A 16,770-nucleotide genomic window follows, 5' to 3' on the forward strand; every position below is an offset into this window, starting at 1 on the left:
GTCGGGGCTGAACGCAGCCCAGGAAATATGCTCCGCCCATCTCCGACACCGAATATTTCAGAACAACGTCAACGGAACACTTTTATGGATCACAATCTACATTTATTTTTAGGGAAAGCAGTGAACATGAAGCTTCTCTCTATTGTATCATCATCGTTGCTATGGTGTTTACTCGACCATGGTGAGACATAAAGACCAGCTACAGTTTCACTTCCGGCTGACGATAAGAGCGAAAGTGACGCAGTTTGTTTTGTATCTGCTCCATTCGCTTTATATTCGACAGAAATGTATTTATCTTGTGTATGTTGTTGGCAGTGTGTGGTTTGCGCGATCGTAAGACATGTACTAATTGTTACAATCTGTCAACGACAAAAACGAACAACAAACAGACGGTTGTAATTTGTAAACAGAGTCAACCCAGTCACTGTAAAGTCCAGTGACGGTATAAAAATCTCACCTAAAAATAAAATGGCACCATACCGTGGGTAGATGCTGAAATATATTAAATGTATTGAGTCACTTTAGATAAAACTTCTGACAAATGCAAAATAAATAAATACATTAATTTAAAAATGGATATTAAATGTAAACAGCAGGACTAAAACTAAGATAAGAAAAATAAATAAAATGTTTATTTAGTAGGCTGCTCTTCTGAATATGTCACGGTTCTGCTCTGCAGTCTTGTTTCATATTTGTTGGGTGTGTCACGTGGCTTTGTCTTTGTTTATGTTGGCCATGTGCTCCTCAGGTCCTGTTTTCCCCCTTACCACACCCCCTTGTTTAGTCTTTGCCCAGTGCTCCTGTTCTGTTGATTGTTTCTTACTTAATATAATTATAGTGATAGGAATCAAAATGATTCACTGTTTCGAAGCGCTTGCCACATGCTAGCGACACCTGCTGGTCAAAACAGTGTAAATACAACAGAAACTCAGCTCAAACATGCATAAAACCAGCTTTTACAAACTCGTTGCAAATAATTTATTTAAAGTATAATCTATCAAATGATCATCTAATAATCTAATACCATAATATTTGTTCTTTTAGCAATTTGCAGGGTTTATTTGGTTTGTTCTATGGATGGCTCAGCTGAACAGGCCTGTAAGAGATTATAAACTACTATTATCCCTTTTAATTATAATGTCTCATTAAAACGGCTACAAATGTATAAAACCTACCTGAGATCAGGAAAAAACTATAGATGTCTGTTCACAGACGTTGTTCTGAGCTCAGTGAATTTGCATGATTCATGGCTTCACAGAGATCATCACCCCCACAATGGTGAACCAAATAATTTTTTTGTAATTTATTTATTGAAACTGTGGTTGACCATTACAATAAATTTGAGCAATTTATTCCACATATACAAGAAAGAAAAGCAATCTGTAAGACAGCATTAAGAGAAGAAAAATGGAAAAGTCTGTGACAGACACAGTATTAAGATTCAAGTGTATGTAAACTTTTGAACTGCTTCATTTGTGTATAAATTTTTTTTGTCTTGTCTATATGTAAACATTTGTTATGTGAAGTTGCTTATTCAGGACAGTACTATATATATATATATATATATATATAAACACTTATTGTGATTATGATACCTATGATAACTATTTTATTAATTTATTTATTAACGTTTTGCATATTCTGCATGGGGTATGTAACTTTATGAGTAGAATATGTCAGGATGTGTGTTGTATGATGTCCATTAAGTTGTTGAAGATCATTCATGAAACTCGTGTCTGTTTGTCTGATGAGTGAATGTGAGAAGCAATGTTCTTCTGCTGTTTATTTTGCATGTGTTTCATTATGAATGCAGACATATTTCTCTGCTCACAGTCTTTATGATCTGTATAAAACCATTGTCACAGCACTTTCCTGTTTGTTTTCGTTTGACTAATAATCAACTGTTCAATTCTCCAGGTGTGTCTGGTGTTAGGGATGATGTGTCCTTGTCAGCGAATGAGGGAGATTCAGTCACTCTCCACACTGGTGTTAAAACAGACCAACAAGAAAAGATTAGATGGTATTTTAGTGACATTCGCATCGCTGAAATTACTGGAGATTTCGGTTTTATCTGTACAGATGTTCAGTGTAAAGACGCTGATGGGAGATTCAGAAACAGACTGAAGCTGGATCATCAGACTGGATCTCTGACCATCAAAGACACCAGAACCACAGACTCAGGAGTTTATAAACTAAAGATCATGAAAGACAGAAGAGACAGTGAAAAGATCTTCATTGTTTTTGTTCATGGTGAGTCATTTGAAAGCAAGTACATCAGGGCACATTTAGTGATATTGTTGCAGTGACATTCAGAGGTGTTTATCTCCTTACCGGCATTCTAATTCACATTTAGCACATAGATAATTTCTTCAAAAATCTTCAAAAGATTCCTGAAGACAGAGCCGATCCTCCCTATATGCAAAATACGCAAGCTGCGTAGGGCCCCCGAAACATCAGGGGGCCCCCTTGCTCTCAAAGATGATTTAATTTTAGTTTCGTTTTTGAATTTCGCCAGCGGTTATGAAAACATGAATGATAATTTCTTTTAACGCGCTGTCACCCTTTCTACGTAAAAATCAGTCAAATCATGTAATGTGAATGTTGTACAGTCTTGTTTGAGACTAAAAAAAAATTGGTTGAAAGCGTACCAAGCCGCAGAAGAGACACTGTTTCTCAAGCACTTTCCGCGAGCGCGATTCGAGTGAAAAACTGACAAATTTGTTTTATTCCTTTTTTTATTAACCACACATACCCCACTCCAGCGCCCCACTCTACAGTTTTGTGTAGGGCCTCCAGAAGTCTAGGCTCGACACTGCCTGAAGAACTGTGTTGCTTGGCAAAGCAGTTGTTATTTGTTATTGTTAGAAATCCATTATTAAGTTACAATTTTGTTTCTCTGTGCTTGTTTTATGGAACTGTGCCAGGTATATGTAGTAATTATTTTATAAAATAAATAACCCCAGTAAAGTTTGAGGCACTCGGCTCTGCGTTGTGCTCAACAGTGCCACTCAACATTGTATGAAAATGTGGTGGAAGGTAGCACAATTTCTTGAAGTGAATCTGTAATATTCATAATATTACTTGGTTGTATGATGTTCATTAAGTTGTTGATGATCATTCATGAGACTCATGTATGTTTGTCTGATGAATGAAGGTGTAAATCTATGATGTTCTTCTGCTGTTTGTTTGCATGCTACATTATGAATAATTATATTGATACAATACCAGCGACACTTGTGACGTTAAGGGGTCAGAGCAAACAAAGAATGTAATTAAAAAGGGAATTTTATTTTGCCAACACGTTTCGGCACACAGGCCTTCATCGGCTAAAAGATTGCTGGTGTACATAGGTTCCTTTAAATGCAAACAAGGACAAAATTCAAAAATAATGAAACTTGCAAACAACCAATGAAAATATTGGATAATACATTGTAATGTTACATTATGAATCCAGACATATTTCTCTACTCACAATCTTTAAAGGGTTAATTCACCCAAAAATGAAAAGTCTGTCATTAATTACTCACCCTCATGTCGTTCCAAACCCATAAGACCTTCTTTCATCTTCGGAACACAAATTAAGATATTTTTGATGAAATCCGAGAGCTTTCTGACCCTCCATAGACAGCAATGTAACTGAAATGTTCCCAGGTCCAGATAAGGACATCGATAAAATAGTCCATTTGACAAAAATGGTTCAACCGTAATTTTTTTCCTTCTCCTTCGCGTCACCGTAGGCGCCATTAACAAGAGTACCATGACGCATGCATGTGCGTTCTTCTGCTCGTAAACAAGGCTCAGCGCATGCGTGTTATACGTCAGCAGCACCACACGCGTGCGTCGTGGTACTTTCGTTAATGACGGCAGACTGTCCCAGAAGAGAAGAAATCGTTGAATAAAGTAGTTTTTTTTTCTTTGTGCACAAAAAGTATTCTCGTATAGCTTCATAAAATTATGGTTGTATATTTTAACGATGTCCTTACTGTGTACTGTACCCTTGCTGTATATGGGAGGGTCAGAAAGCTCTTGGATTTCAATAAAAATATCTTAATTTGTGTTCCGAAGATTTTTCTTACGGGTTTGGAACGACATGAGGTTGAGTAATTAATGACTCATTGATTAATTTTAATTTTTGGGTGAACTAACTTTAAGATCTGTAGAAAATAATTTTCACAGCACTTTCCTGTTTTTTTATTTTTTATTTTTTATTAATAATCAACTGTTAATTTATTTTCCAGGTTTTTTCAGTGTTGATACAGATGAAGAATCAGCGTTTGTGATGGAGGGAGATTCAGTCATTCTACACACTGAGGTTGAAACAAACCAACAAGAAAAGATTAGATGGTATTTTAATGACACTCGCATCGCTCAAATCACTGGAGATCAGACTAATATCTGTACAGATGTTCAGTGTAATGAAGGTACTGAGAGATTCAGAGACAGACTGAAGCTGGATCATCAGACTGGATCTCTGACCATCATGAACACCAGAGAACCGGACTCTGGAGTTTATCGTCTACGGATCATCATCAGCAGCAACATCAATGAAAATATCTTCATTGTTGCTGGATATGGTGAGTCATCATGTTTAAAAACAAGTCATGTACATTTAAATTTAGTGATATTTTTGCAGATTTTGCATAGTTTTTCTCTTTACCTGTATGTTTATTCACATAGTATAAAGATAATTTTGTCAAAAACATTTACTGTTGAAGTGGAATTTGTAGATTTAAATATGGCCTATATTTATTACAGTATGCCATAAAGTTAGTTAGTTAGTTATTGGTTGGTTAGTTATTAATTTTATCAGTCTTGTTTTGATGAAGATGAAAGTTCTACTATCATCAGTTTAAATCTATCTATTTTTTCATACTCAGTGTTTTTTTATAGTTCATTAGAAATTCAAAGTCAAGCAGATATGATAAAAAATATGCACAATAGCTCATTTGTGGATAAATGCATTTTTTTTAGACAAAGTAAAGATGATTCCACAGTTCACTCATGTTATGTTTTCCCCTCAAAAAGATCCTCCAGCAGCTGTTGGTTTGTGTTTCAGGTGTTTCTGCTGCTGAACAAGATCAAATGAAGAGAAAGTCAGTGAAGGAGGGAGAATCTGTCACTTTAGATCCTGCTGTAATCAAAAAACAAAATTATTTGATGAAATGGTATTTTAATGATGCTCTCATCGCTGAAATCACTGGAGATCAGAGTAAGATCTGTACAGATGATCAGTGTGAAGAGAGATTCAGAGACAGACTGAAGCTGGATCATCAGACTGGATCTCTGACCATCATGAACAGGGAGAAGCTGTCACTTTAGACTCTCGTGTAATTAAAATACAGAATGATATGATGACGTGGTATTTTAATGACATTCTCATCACTGAAATCACTGGAGATCAGAGTAAGATCTGTACAGATGAACAGTGTAAAGAGAGATTCAGAGACAGACTGGAGCTGGATCATCAGACTGGATCTCTGACCATCACAAACACCAGAACCACAGAATCTGGACTCTATAAACTACAGATGAACCACAGCAGAATCAGTATCATAAAGATATTCAGTGTTACTGTCACTGGTGAGTATCATTAGTCATTCCATGCACTTTACTTTGCAGTTTTAGAAAGAAGATTAAAACATATACATTAGGGCTGCACGATAAATCGCATGCGATATTTAACGCGCCCTATTATAAATCAACCCAGCAAATGTTTTCATCGTGGGCTATTAGAAAAGGTGAGCTTTGACTCAATATGAAAATATAACTGAGATCATCTTTATTGCCATCACATGCATGTAACATTGAGCTTTGTCACTTATGAATTTTACAGATTTCAAGTCTATTGTTAATTAGAAAAATGCACTATATTAGTCAGTTTCCTGCTAATTCTTGTCACCACTTTTGCTGTTCCTCAAAATCCACTAGAGGAAAATTGTCTAAAAAGTATTGTTAAAGTTGATTATTAGTTAATCTCTAGTAATAATGACTGTCTGTCTTTAGCTGTTCCAGATTCGAATGCTGCTGCTGCTGTTGCTGCTGTTATTGTTGCTGTTCTGCTGGTGGCTGCAGCTGCTGTCATTTACTATCGCCAAAGGAAATCTACACAAGAAGGACAAAATGGCAAGCATTACATACAGCTGATTTTGCAAGACGGAAAATGAGATCTATTGTTATCTTTAAAAATATGCAAAAGTGTATTTTTATTCTCATTAACCAAAGTAATGGAGTTAAATCTGTGTTTAATTGAGTTTTTTGTTATTATTGTTCAAACAGACACAATGCAGCACAATCATGATCAGGTGAGATATTATGTGTGCCGAATCTTTCTGACTGCAAAAGAAATTGTGAAGTTACGACAGATTCTGATCTGTGAGATCTGTAAATCTCACAAGTGTAAATCTCACAAGTGTAAGTGTGTGTATGTAAAATCATTACATAGAAACAGCAATATTTATATACATGTATTGACTTATTTAAGAGATCACTGAACTTGTGCCCTTTGCTTCTTGAATGAAGAAAGAGATTCTTTAGATTTCGCAAACATTAGAGGGAAAATAATTTGTATTTATTTATTTTTTGTCTGACTGAATCATCAATCTGATCATTTGTTTTACCTTCTGTGAATGTTCCATTAATCGCTGATGATATTGGGACATCACAGTAGCTTTATTTATTATTTTGGTAACTAATGCTGCGTTCGATTTACCTCAGAAGTCGAATGTCGGAGCTGGGAATGGCATCACACCCAAGTAGACCGTGTTCCAGTAGAGAAGTATAATGGAGTTCACTCGTGTTAGCATTAGCAGTGTTAGGAAAAACAGAGCATTACATTACATATTGTGTAACTCCAGACACTCACATAGCAACATGTTCACAGATAGAGGTTGGGCAATAATGAGTGTATGACTCAATAATGACATGGAAATGTAACAGAAGCTTTAGAAATATTATAGTATTTATAGCTTTTTAACGTTTGCTTATGCAGGGAGCAGCCATCTTGAATTCTCAACTGTAATATTCTGCCTTTTTAAGCATTTGAGATGTGGAGCAGTTTTTATTCATTTTTTAATTTATTTAATTTATTTATTTTTTACTGCCAAGTTTGTGCATTTCATGTGAGGAGGAAGATGGAGGCCTGTGGGGTGTTCAAGGTAAAGCTTACTATTTCACATTGTCTGTTTTGTTATCTAGTATTAGATGTTTGTTTTGTCCATCTCTTTCAATTATTTTAAAGGGGTCATATGATGCTGCTAAAAAGAACATTATTTTGTGTATTTGGTGTAATTAAATGTGTGTATGCGGTTTAAGGTTCAAAAAACACATTATTTTCCACATACTGTACATTATTGTTTCTCCTCTATGCCCCGCCTTTTTGAAACGCGTCGATTTTTACAAAGCTCATTGGTCTGAAAAAACGAGGTGTGCTCTGATTGGCCAGCTATCCAGTGCGTTGTGATTGGCCGAATACCTCAAGCGTGTGACGGAAATGTTAAGCCCCTCACCATACTGTTGATGCCGTGTCCCGGCCGGAGCGACGAGACAAAAACATTAAAACCCATTACAAACGAAGCATTTGTTACATCCAGTGGGGACATAATTACTGATTATAATGACTTATACTGTCTTTTTACGCGTTGCGTTGCATTGCATCGCGCCGCGTAAACATAAAACTCTGTCTGCATTTGTGATCAGAGAAATGACAAACAACAAGTGCTACTCTACACTGCCCAAAACTCGCGTTTGAATCATCAGTGGCAAATCCTTTAAATGAAAACGTACTTACGTGAGTCAGAAAGGAAAAATTGAAATCGCATCATATGACCCCTTTAATGAAGAATGTTTGGCTGCATTGTAGGCTATTTGTTCAAAGTGCATATTATATCATGTAAACATTGTGTTTTTTATTTGTTTGTATTCTAGAATATTATCACATGGAAATGGTCGCCTTCACTTGAATTTCCTGCATGCTCAGTCCAGTCTCTACTGTGACTGTCTCTAATGTGTCACTCGTATAGTTTTGGATAGGGAAAAATGCAACACTCAGTATGGCCAATCTATCAAAGGAAGCCTTGCCTTCTACATAAAAGAGCCAATGGCTAATCGGTAAAGTCATCGCGTCACTGCAGCTACCGTTAGAAATCCCATTGCTATAGAAACAGTCAGTGTTCTGAGACGTGTGCTTATGACTGTGCATGCGCACTGGCTAGTCTAGCCTGGAAAATAAGCTTTTTTAATGCTATTGAGCAAAAGAAACAACATTTATGAGACACTTGCATGTCTGAGAGGCGTTTCAAAGATGGCCGCCAAGTGAAATGACTTGCCTTAAAGGGACTTTGGGGAAAAGAACAGGAAAAATATGTTTGACCTGTTTTAAACTTCATCTGTTTTTCTGAACAATGGGAAAAGGCTTAATTGTGCACTTCTCTATTACTTTCTCAGGTTTATTCTGTTTTATGTGGATTATGAGATCTGTTCAGAAAGCTATTTTTATTTAACTTTGCATCAGCCCAAGAAATCTTCCTGTAAAAATGAGCATATGTTTCCATTTTCTTACAGCGGAAATTAACCTAAAGCATGTGTTTGTTTGCTCATGTGACAAATCATATTAAAACTTTTGATACTCATATAACATAGCTGAACTCGGTGTTTGTCATTTTGAATTAGTTAGAAATAACTGAATTAAACAAACCTGGATTTGTATATAGAGTGATCATCGTGATTTCTGGACTAGACTTTTTTAAGGATTCAACCTTTGACCTTCACCTGACCTTGACCTTTAAACAGATCATTTGATACAAGTATTTTTGCGTTTTTAACCTAAATCACAGCAGCGTCCATCTGTGAAGGATGTAGTCTCACAAACATACACAACTATTAGCCAATCATAGCAGTGGGCGTTTACTTCCGAGTCTACAAGCCACCATACCTATTCAAAAACAGAGCGTTCTGATGATGGAGGTCAAAAACAGGACTGAAAATAGCCTATTACTTCTAAATTATTATGATTTTTTTGGTGTAAAAATCTTGATAACTTTAGAAGTGGACCTCAGAGAACAGTACAAAATAAAAAAACAGAGGCAGTTCATGACCCCTTTAAATGAATGAGAACAGGCTTCAACAAACTTTTTTTTATTTTTTTATTTTCTATTTTCTTTACATCACAATACAGAGACAGGTACGTTCTTTCATAAATACATATCATACAATCATATATGTATACCAATCTGTTACCCTTTATCTTTTACACGTTTTTATAAGAATTAACCAATATTTAAGACCATATTGAAAGGAGGGACATTTGGTATGTTCCATAACTTATCGGTTACGTTGACTGACAATTTCTGTCCATCTCTTAAAATGTAATCCCCTATGCATTTTAAACTTGTAGTTACTGATTTAACTGGGATCTCATATTTCTGAAAAACACAAATATTCCTAGATTTCCATAGTGCTTCCTTAAAACATTTATAATTGCCCACCACCGTATCCATTTTTTACAATTAACCTTTTCCAATTCTCCATACCAAATATCTCTTTCACTTGGCACTCTGTACAAATTGTATAACCATAATCGAATAGAACCCCAAACCTTCTGGGCATAAGCACATTCCCACAAACAATGTCTTATTGTCTCTTCTTCTCCACAGTTTGCTCTAGGACACAAAGAAAAACGAGAACAACCTCTCCTCTTCAAAAAAGCCCGAGTAGGTAAACAGTTTTGTACAGCCTGCCAAGCGATATCCTTATGGCAATTAAACAAGAAATCATCGTTCACATTCTTCCAAACCATAATACATTCTGATTCAATAAGATGTCCTACAGGAGTCATCTTAAATAAAGATGGGGATAGCTTTTCCTCTATTAACTGTCTATTTAAACTCCCAATCTGAATGTTAGACCAAGATGTTCTCTTTAGTATCTGCAACATTTTATTATACATAACTGGTCTAGTTTCTGCATAAGGAGTATTCTGAGGCATTCTCTTATTCCAAATTCTCCCCACTTGTCGGCCTACCCAGAACTTCACAAAAAACTACTATAATTAGCCACTTCATCATTTAGACAAGATTTCAATACAGGAAAGAGAAACATAGCATCCAATTTGGCTTGTATATCAGGGATCGCTAATCCTCCTTTCTCGATTTTTCTACACACAATTTCTCGTTTCAACCTCTCCTGATTAGAGTTCCATAAAAAACGGAAAATCTTTTTCTTTACTGAATTTAAAAACCATCTTGGGGCTGGCAAAGTTGCTTCAACAAACTGAGCTGGGCAGGACTGGACACAGGACATGCTCTGGAGAGAAGCTTTCATCTTCTGAAAGTTCTGCTCAGCTTTTATACTGCTGCTCTCTCAGCTGGTAAGGGCAATCAGCTACCTGCCAGAGTGGGAGGAGACAGAGGAGCAGGAGACACAGAGAGAAACAACAACAAAAAGAAACCATACCACAATACTCAATGTAGTTAACACGAAAGTAAATACGCCATTGGATGTAACACTGTACACTCAATAGAGTGTACATTAATTCCCGCGTCTCACCAGAAGATGGCGCCCACAGCTGAATTATCCATTCATCCATTTTCCAAAATCGTTGGTCCTATATGGGTATAGTATACAATTATACAGATTTTAAGTGACTATTAAATTGTTTAATTAATGTTAAGTGTACCCTTTTAGACTTCATCACTGGTGTTTACATTCGTCTTCCTCTGTTTTCAGTTCCAGAGCTGGAGCAGGCGCAGTCCATCTTACGTTTGTGTCTGGAGTTTGACACCAAGTTACCCCAAAGTGAGATTTTACATCTACAATTTTCCCTGAACTTCAATCTTTAACATTTTGTGGTTCAAATTTGTCTTTTTAAGTTTTGTCCAAAACAGCCAATGAATTACTGAATGTATTGAGTTGAAGAAGCTTCCAACTCTTTTAGTTGAAAACATTTAAAAACATTCTCTCTGAAAGTTTGAGTTAGAATAGTTTGCAGGAGTTAAATTATGAACACAAGGAGGTTGTGTAGTGGGTACATACATGAGTTAACCTGTGTGGTGTGGTGACATTTTTTTTTGAGTGTGTTGAGTTGCATTGAGTTGCCCAAGAAAATATAATATACTTTGTTAACCTTATTATCTATAGGTTGAATATGGTTTTATATTTCTGCTTAACGATCACTGTTCAAGTCATTGTTTTATGTAGATCTGTTTACAGCATGATTATTTGCAAAACACAAACAAAATAAATTATATATTTATTCTAAATACCTCCATTGCTTATTGTTTTACTGCACCAGAATGTTATAAGTCTTGCCTGCATTGTTATATAATGAGGTTTAACATCTGCACTGAAAGTGCATGCATTAGTTTACAATGAGTCAAGAAAATAGATCACTATTTCATGTTAAGGACCTCTTATACGTTCTGTGCACACTTTTCTATTATTTCACTTCAGAGGCCAACAGATACCTCAAAAAAATTAATAATAATAATAAATAAATAACACCCATAACTTATATGGGACGTCCCATATATATATATATATATATATACACCTGTATGTAACCAATTTACTGCAGTGTTTTAGAGATACAGTGACGATACTTTAAACACCTGTATAAACCTAATTTCTTATAAGTACAAAAAAGAATGGCAACTTTTTATAGAGCATGTCCCATATGCACACCTTATATGAAAGCATGTAAGTGGTCTCATCTATTAGTCATCAAAGTGTTTATCAGTGGGTCTTAGTATCTGCTGAAAGGAGTTTTAGAGTGTGATCAGTGAGAGAATGATCAGTAATGCAGTAACAATATAAATATTGAGGGAAAAAACAGATGCACCTGTATATGTGTGCATTTTCCATATTTCACATTCACACAGTATCACATAGTAATCTTTTCTTGCTTGTGTTGTATTTAGTATTTTGTAGTGAAGTTGTTTTTTCTAAAGCAGAAGTCAAGCAGTTTCATATGAGCAGGAATGGAAAAAAACCCTTCAACCACATGCTACTGACACCTCAAACACTCTCACACACTGACATTAAACGCAAACATCTAGCAGATACAAGCACATGCAGAACCTGTTTGTCCAAGAGATAAAACCACATTTATGTACAGATGTGAACAAACAAAGCAGGGTCTCCTCTCCTTTTGCTCAGTATTTTGCATCTACATTTTACATTTACAAAGACTTTAAGAATATACTTTAATAAGAACATAAAAATACTTGCCATACTATTTAGATAATTAGGACTTCAGGAGACCATTTCATGAATCCATCTTTAAGTACCACACTTCAAACCCCTCAGGATCATCCTACCCACTGTCATTTCTTGATGTGACAAGTGGTGATTCTCACCAATTGGCAAAACTTAACTATAGACTCTGAAACTGAGGTTGTCGCAGGCGATTCTGGGTCTTGCAGTTTGATCATCATCTCATGGCAATAGGAACATACTCCACATGGTCTTCCTCTTTAACATTCTGTTAAAAACACATCACACAAGAGATGAAAATACTAAAACAAACATCAGAAGTGTAGTGCTACTGAGACATCTTAGATTTCTTTTGGTTGTGACAGGGCATGTGACTTTTTGAATTTAATGACTCACATGCATATACAGGGGTTGGACAAAATAATTTGAGCACCAATTATTGTAGGGGTTAATATCATTTATAATATATATTATAATAATATCCTTTATAATGCGCTGTGAAATGTGTGATTGTCAGACTTACAAAAAGTAAAACTCATGGAAGCCTGTTTTGCAGGAGCATCTGTAACCTTATCAGCCCAGTTATTTGATGTTTAAAGAACTTCTTTATGAGACTGCATTTACAAAGCATCAGTGAAGAAGAAGAGTGGGCAAAAACTGAAAGTGGCTGTCAAACACTAAGTAGGATTGTCTGCAAACCACATAGAACTACTGCAGCAAAGTGACAGCAAACCTCAATATCCACCTGAAGAAAACCAACCACAGAGAACTTCACATAGCCAACATCCATGAAAAAGCTGCAATTATTAAAACTTTATAACAGACATCAATTTGAAAATGTGAAAAAGATGGAGTCAGGATCATAAAAATTGACAATTGGAGCACCAAGGTAAACTTCAGCCATTGTCATATAAAGCAGGTTTGACTGATTTTAAAAACGCATTTGCTCATGGACTGTCGTGCAAACCAGAAGAAACGTGCATCATTGTGACTTTCATTTCATGAAGCCTTCCATTTCCTGTCAGATGATTTTAACATAGTGAGTTTCTGCTACAATAAACAAACACAATGTTCACTTAAATTTGTTAAAATGCAACTTATTTGTTTATATTGGGGCTACATTAACCATTTTTGTTTACATATATGTCATATTCACTGATTGAAGAGTTTTTGAAATTAATAATTCAAGAATGTGTTTTGAAGTTTGGAGATCCTGTAACCTTTCAGTGTTTCTCAGTTTCTGTATGTAATAGAATTATAATAATTAAAAAAAAAACATAACTTTTAGACATATTGGATATGATGTTGTTCTGTGTGAGATGTGCGTGATCAATCATTATACAAAAACACAGTCACACACATCTAATCTGATGCACTGTCCAATTTGTACAGAGACAACATAAATTAGGAATAAATTCTCTTACTGATTTCTGTGTTTTTCTTTTGTGGAATGTGGGAGCAGCGTAAGTGATCTCTTCTTCAGGAGTCTGAACTGTTTCAACGAAATAAATAAACAAATAAAGCATTAAAGCACATTCCGGACTAGATCTGTTTCTTTGTGACTTGTGTGCTATTATTAAGGCTGTCAAAGTTAAAGCATTGATGTATGTGAATAGATATTTAACACTGCAATTTTTGAAAACAACATTAGCAAATTAACTGTTATACTTGCACAAAGTCCCTAACACAGTATTTTTATTAATTAACTTAGAGACATGCCTTACAGATAATTTGTAAATCAAATGCAGACAGGATTTAAAAATCATAATTAAAGCTCATTAAGTGAAACAGCATCATGCATAGAACTTACACACCAACAGAGTGCTGCATCTTTAGTATTGTGACCATAAAGAATTAAAATATTCATAAGTACTATTTGTTACATGTTAAAATTGGTAGGTAACAATAACCTTTTTTATCCGTTTTTCTGTGTTTCCTGTAGATGCATAAGATCCCAACTGCTGCTACAATCAACAGAGATCCAGCAGCAGAAATCAGCACTATTAGTGATATAGTGTCATCTGGGGGATCTGAAGGAAAGTGTGTTGTGATGATTAAGAGAAAATTTAATGTAAGTAAACATGTACATACAACATGAACAACACTATTATCAGTGCTGCTGTACCTGAACATGGTTGACAGAGTTGAGTGATGTTGATGTTGTGTTGAGTCTGGTTGCTGATGGGATTGTTGAGCACACGAGCTGAAAACATGAGAAAATTGAGAGCAATATGGATGAATCAACACAATAATCTTATTTTCAATTCACTGTGCTGAGTGAGTGTTTAGTGTGTCTTTTCAATATGTAAATATAAAATAAGAATACGTAAATGACAGGACAAATGATCTCTACCCACCATAGACAGAAACATTGAATGTTTTTGATGACAGTAAGTGTGCTCCAATTATCTCTAATTGATAAACTCCAGCGTGTTCAGTTGTGATGTTTGTGATGGTCAGAGATCCAGTTTGTTTGTTCAGTGTCAATCTGTCTCCGAATCTCCCATCAGGAACATCAAATGTGGAGAAGATATGGTTCTTAATAGTGATTTTAGATGTGAGACTTTTCAACACCAAATTTTAACACAATGTCTTCATCTTCTTGTATTTCAGTAACATCAGTGTGTAAAGTAACAGATTCTCCCTCCATCACTGACACTGATTCACCAAACACACCTGATGAACATGAAGAGATTTTGTCACAGAATAAGAGTCCTGTTGGTTTGCAATGCTTACAATCAACTGTAGTTTTTGTCAGTTACATGTGAATTGAAGAATGTTCACATATAGCAGCAAAGACACAAACAGACTGCTGTGTGTGAACTAGGGCTGTCCTCGACTAAGGATTTTTCTGGTCAACTAGTAGTCGTTAATTTTAAGCATTAGTTGACTAATCGCACGTTAATTAATAAACCATTTAAATCATTATAATGAGTCTTTAATTGGCTATTAAGCCTAATAAGCGCTTAAGAGCAAGCATAAAGCTTGCCACAGCGCACCGCCAGATATAATAATTATGTGTCAGGGGAAAACAGTGAGGAGGCTGCATTAACATTTTAATAATTTATTGATAAACTAGTGCTCTCTTTTGTTTTCGGCTTTAAGAAATTAAGTCGGCGACACTGACTCGACCTCTCCGCAGTAGTAATGCCCCTGTTAGCATGTTTCTTACAGATTACATGATCTGAGAATATTTGTTTTCTATTTGAAAAGTAAACTTTTCACTCTCTATAGATATATTTTTCATGTCTGTAAGAATACACGGAGTTTCAGAGTTTTGTACTCAAGTTCACAGAGACCGAGACGGCAGAAAGCGCATCCTGTTTGCTTTCATTATTTTACAAAAGCGCAAACGTTTCGTTGTTATTGTGAGTGCACACAAATAAACGTAGAGTCTTTACAGATTGGAAATATGTATTACTTTTATCTGTATGAGCAAAAATGATGGAGTATTTTAAAGGGGTCATATGATGCAATTAAAATTTTTCCTTTCTCTGCGAAACCAGGGGAGTAGATTACGCGGGGGATGCGGGGGATGTTTCCCCCCCACTTTTAATATCACGTAAATTCGTCCCCCGCACTTTTTCGGGCAAGTGTGTTCACAAAATAATGTTCTTTTTAGCAGCATCATATGACCCCTTTAAGAGCAAGTGGCCGCACCGGCGCCTCCATCTGTCCTGCTGTGAGCGCGCTACTGTTCAGACACACTCTGCACAGACACTTCAACAGCGCACATTTCTCTAGGTTAACATTAGATTGAGCGGCCATGTAATGTTGCTACATTCATCTTTCAGATGTAAAGTCATATTTGAGGTCGATGAATGATAGGTGAGCGTTTGCTTGTCCTGCCCGATGTAGCCTACTGTGAGTTCGCCTGTGTCTGTATTTTTTTTTTCTAAAGGTTAGTCGACTATTAGGGGGCAGCCTGTGAACCAATCATTTGGTCTTTAATTTGTTTTAAAATTCACCTGCTGGTGGATCAAAACCAATGTGTAAAATTACATAATTCACTGAAAACAAATACATAATAACTTCAGTGTAAAAATACAAGTTGAATTGTTGAATGTTTTAAATACTTTTTTTTTAATAAGACATAAAAAAAGACATTTAGATGAGTAAAATCTCTAATGCACTCAGGGCTCCTGTGGATTTTGACTAATTAATTTAATTTACAGTATATTATATGTATATTTCTATTATTTTCAATTTAAAATTATAAATTTAAAGTTAGTAAATCTCACAATATTTGTTCTTCTGGTACAAATAGCAGCAAATTAAAATGATCTATTTTGAACAGTAGCAGCAGCTTTAAGACTCTGAAATGGAAAGCAATTAAGCCATAAAAATGCATTTATAACTTACCAGTCAGACTCCAACAACACAAACAGAACAAAACAAACACATGCATTTTCTTTAACAGTTTGGTGTCTGATCTAAGACAAACCCTCACATGTGAATCCTCCCACGACAGTTTTACCCTCCTAGTTCCCACACTGTATTTGCATATTTTATAATGTTATAGTTCTTCCAGCCCTCATTAAGATTTTAACTAGTTTTTAATAT

General features: G+C 35.5%; 1 protein-coding gene and 1 pseudogene across 1 annotated transcript; one reads left to right on the forward strand and one right to left on the reverse strand.

Annotated features, from left to right (window-relative positions):
* LOC107694481 (uncharacterized) lies at nt 1-8,265 on the forward strand. Its single transcript, XM_016494190.1, has 9 exons — nt 1-181; nt 1,918-2,250; nt 4,239-4,574; nt 5,057-5,082; nt 5,301-5,580; nt 6,004-6,123; nt 6,277-6,302; nt 7,105-7,154; nt 7,924-8,265. The coding sequence occupies exons 1-8, from the start codon at nt 28-30 to the stop codon at nt 7,120-7,122; spliced, it is 1,293 nt and encodes a 430-aa protein (XP_016349676.1). The 5' UTR covers nt 1-27; the 3' UTR covers nt 7,123-7,154; nt 7,924-8,265.
* Nucleotides 8,266-12,396: 4,131 nt separating this feature from the next.
* Nucleotides 12,397-16,770, reverse strand: part of LOC107694490 (SLAM family member 9-like) — a 14,141-nt pseudogene continuing 9,767 nt past the window's right edge.

Source organism: Sinocyclocheilus anshuiensis, unplaced genomic scaffold (genome assembly GCF_001515605.1).
Source record: "Sinocyclocheilus anshuiensis isolate Anshui unplaced genomic scaffold, SAMN03320099.WGS_v1.1 scaffold954, whole genome shotgun sequence".
In the NCBI taxonomy this organism is placed as follows: domain Eukaryota; kingdom Metazoa; phylum Chordata; class Actinopteri; order Cypriniformes; family Cyprinidae; genus Sinocyclocheilus; species Sinocyclocheilus anshuiensis.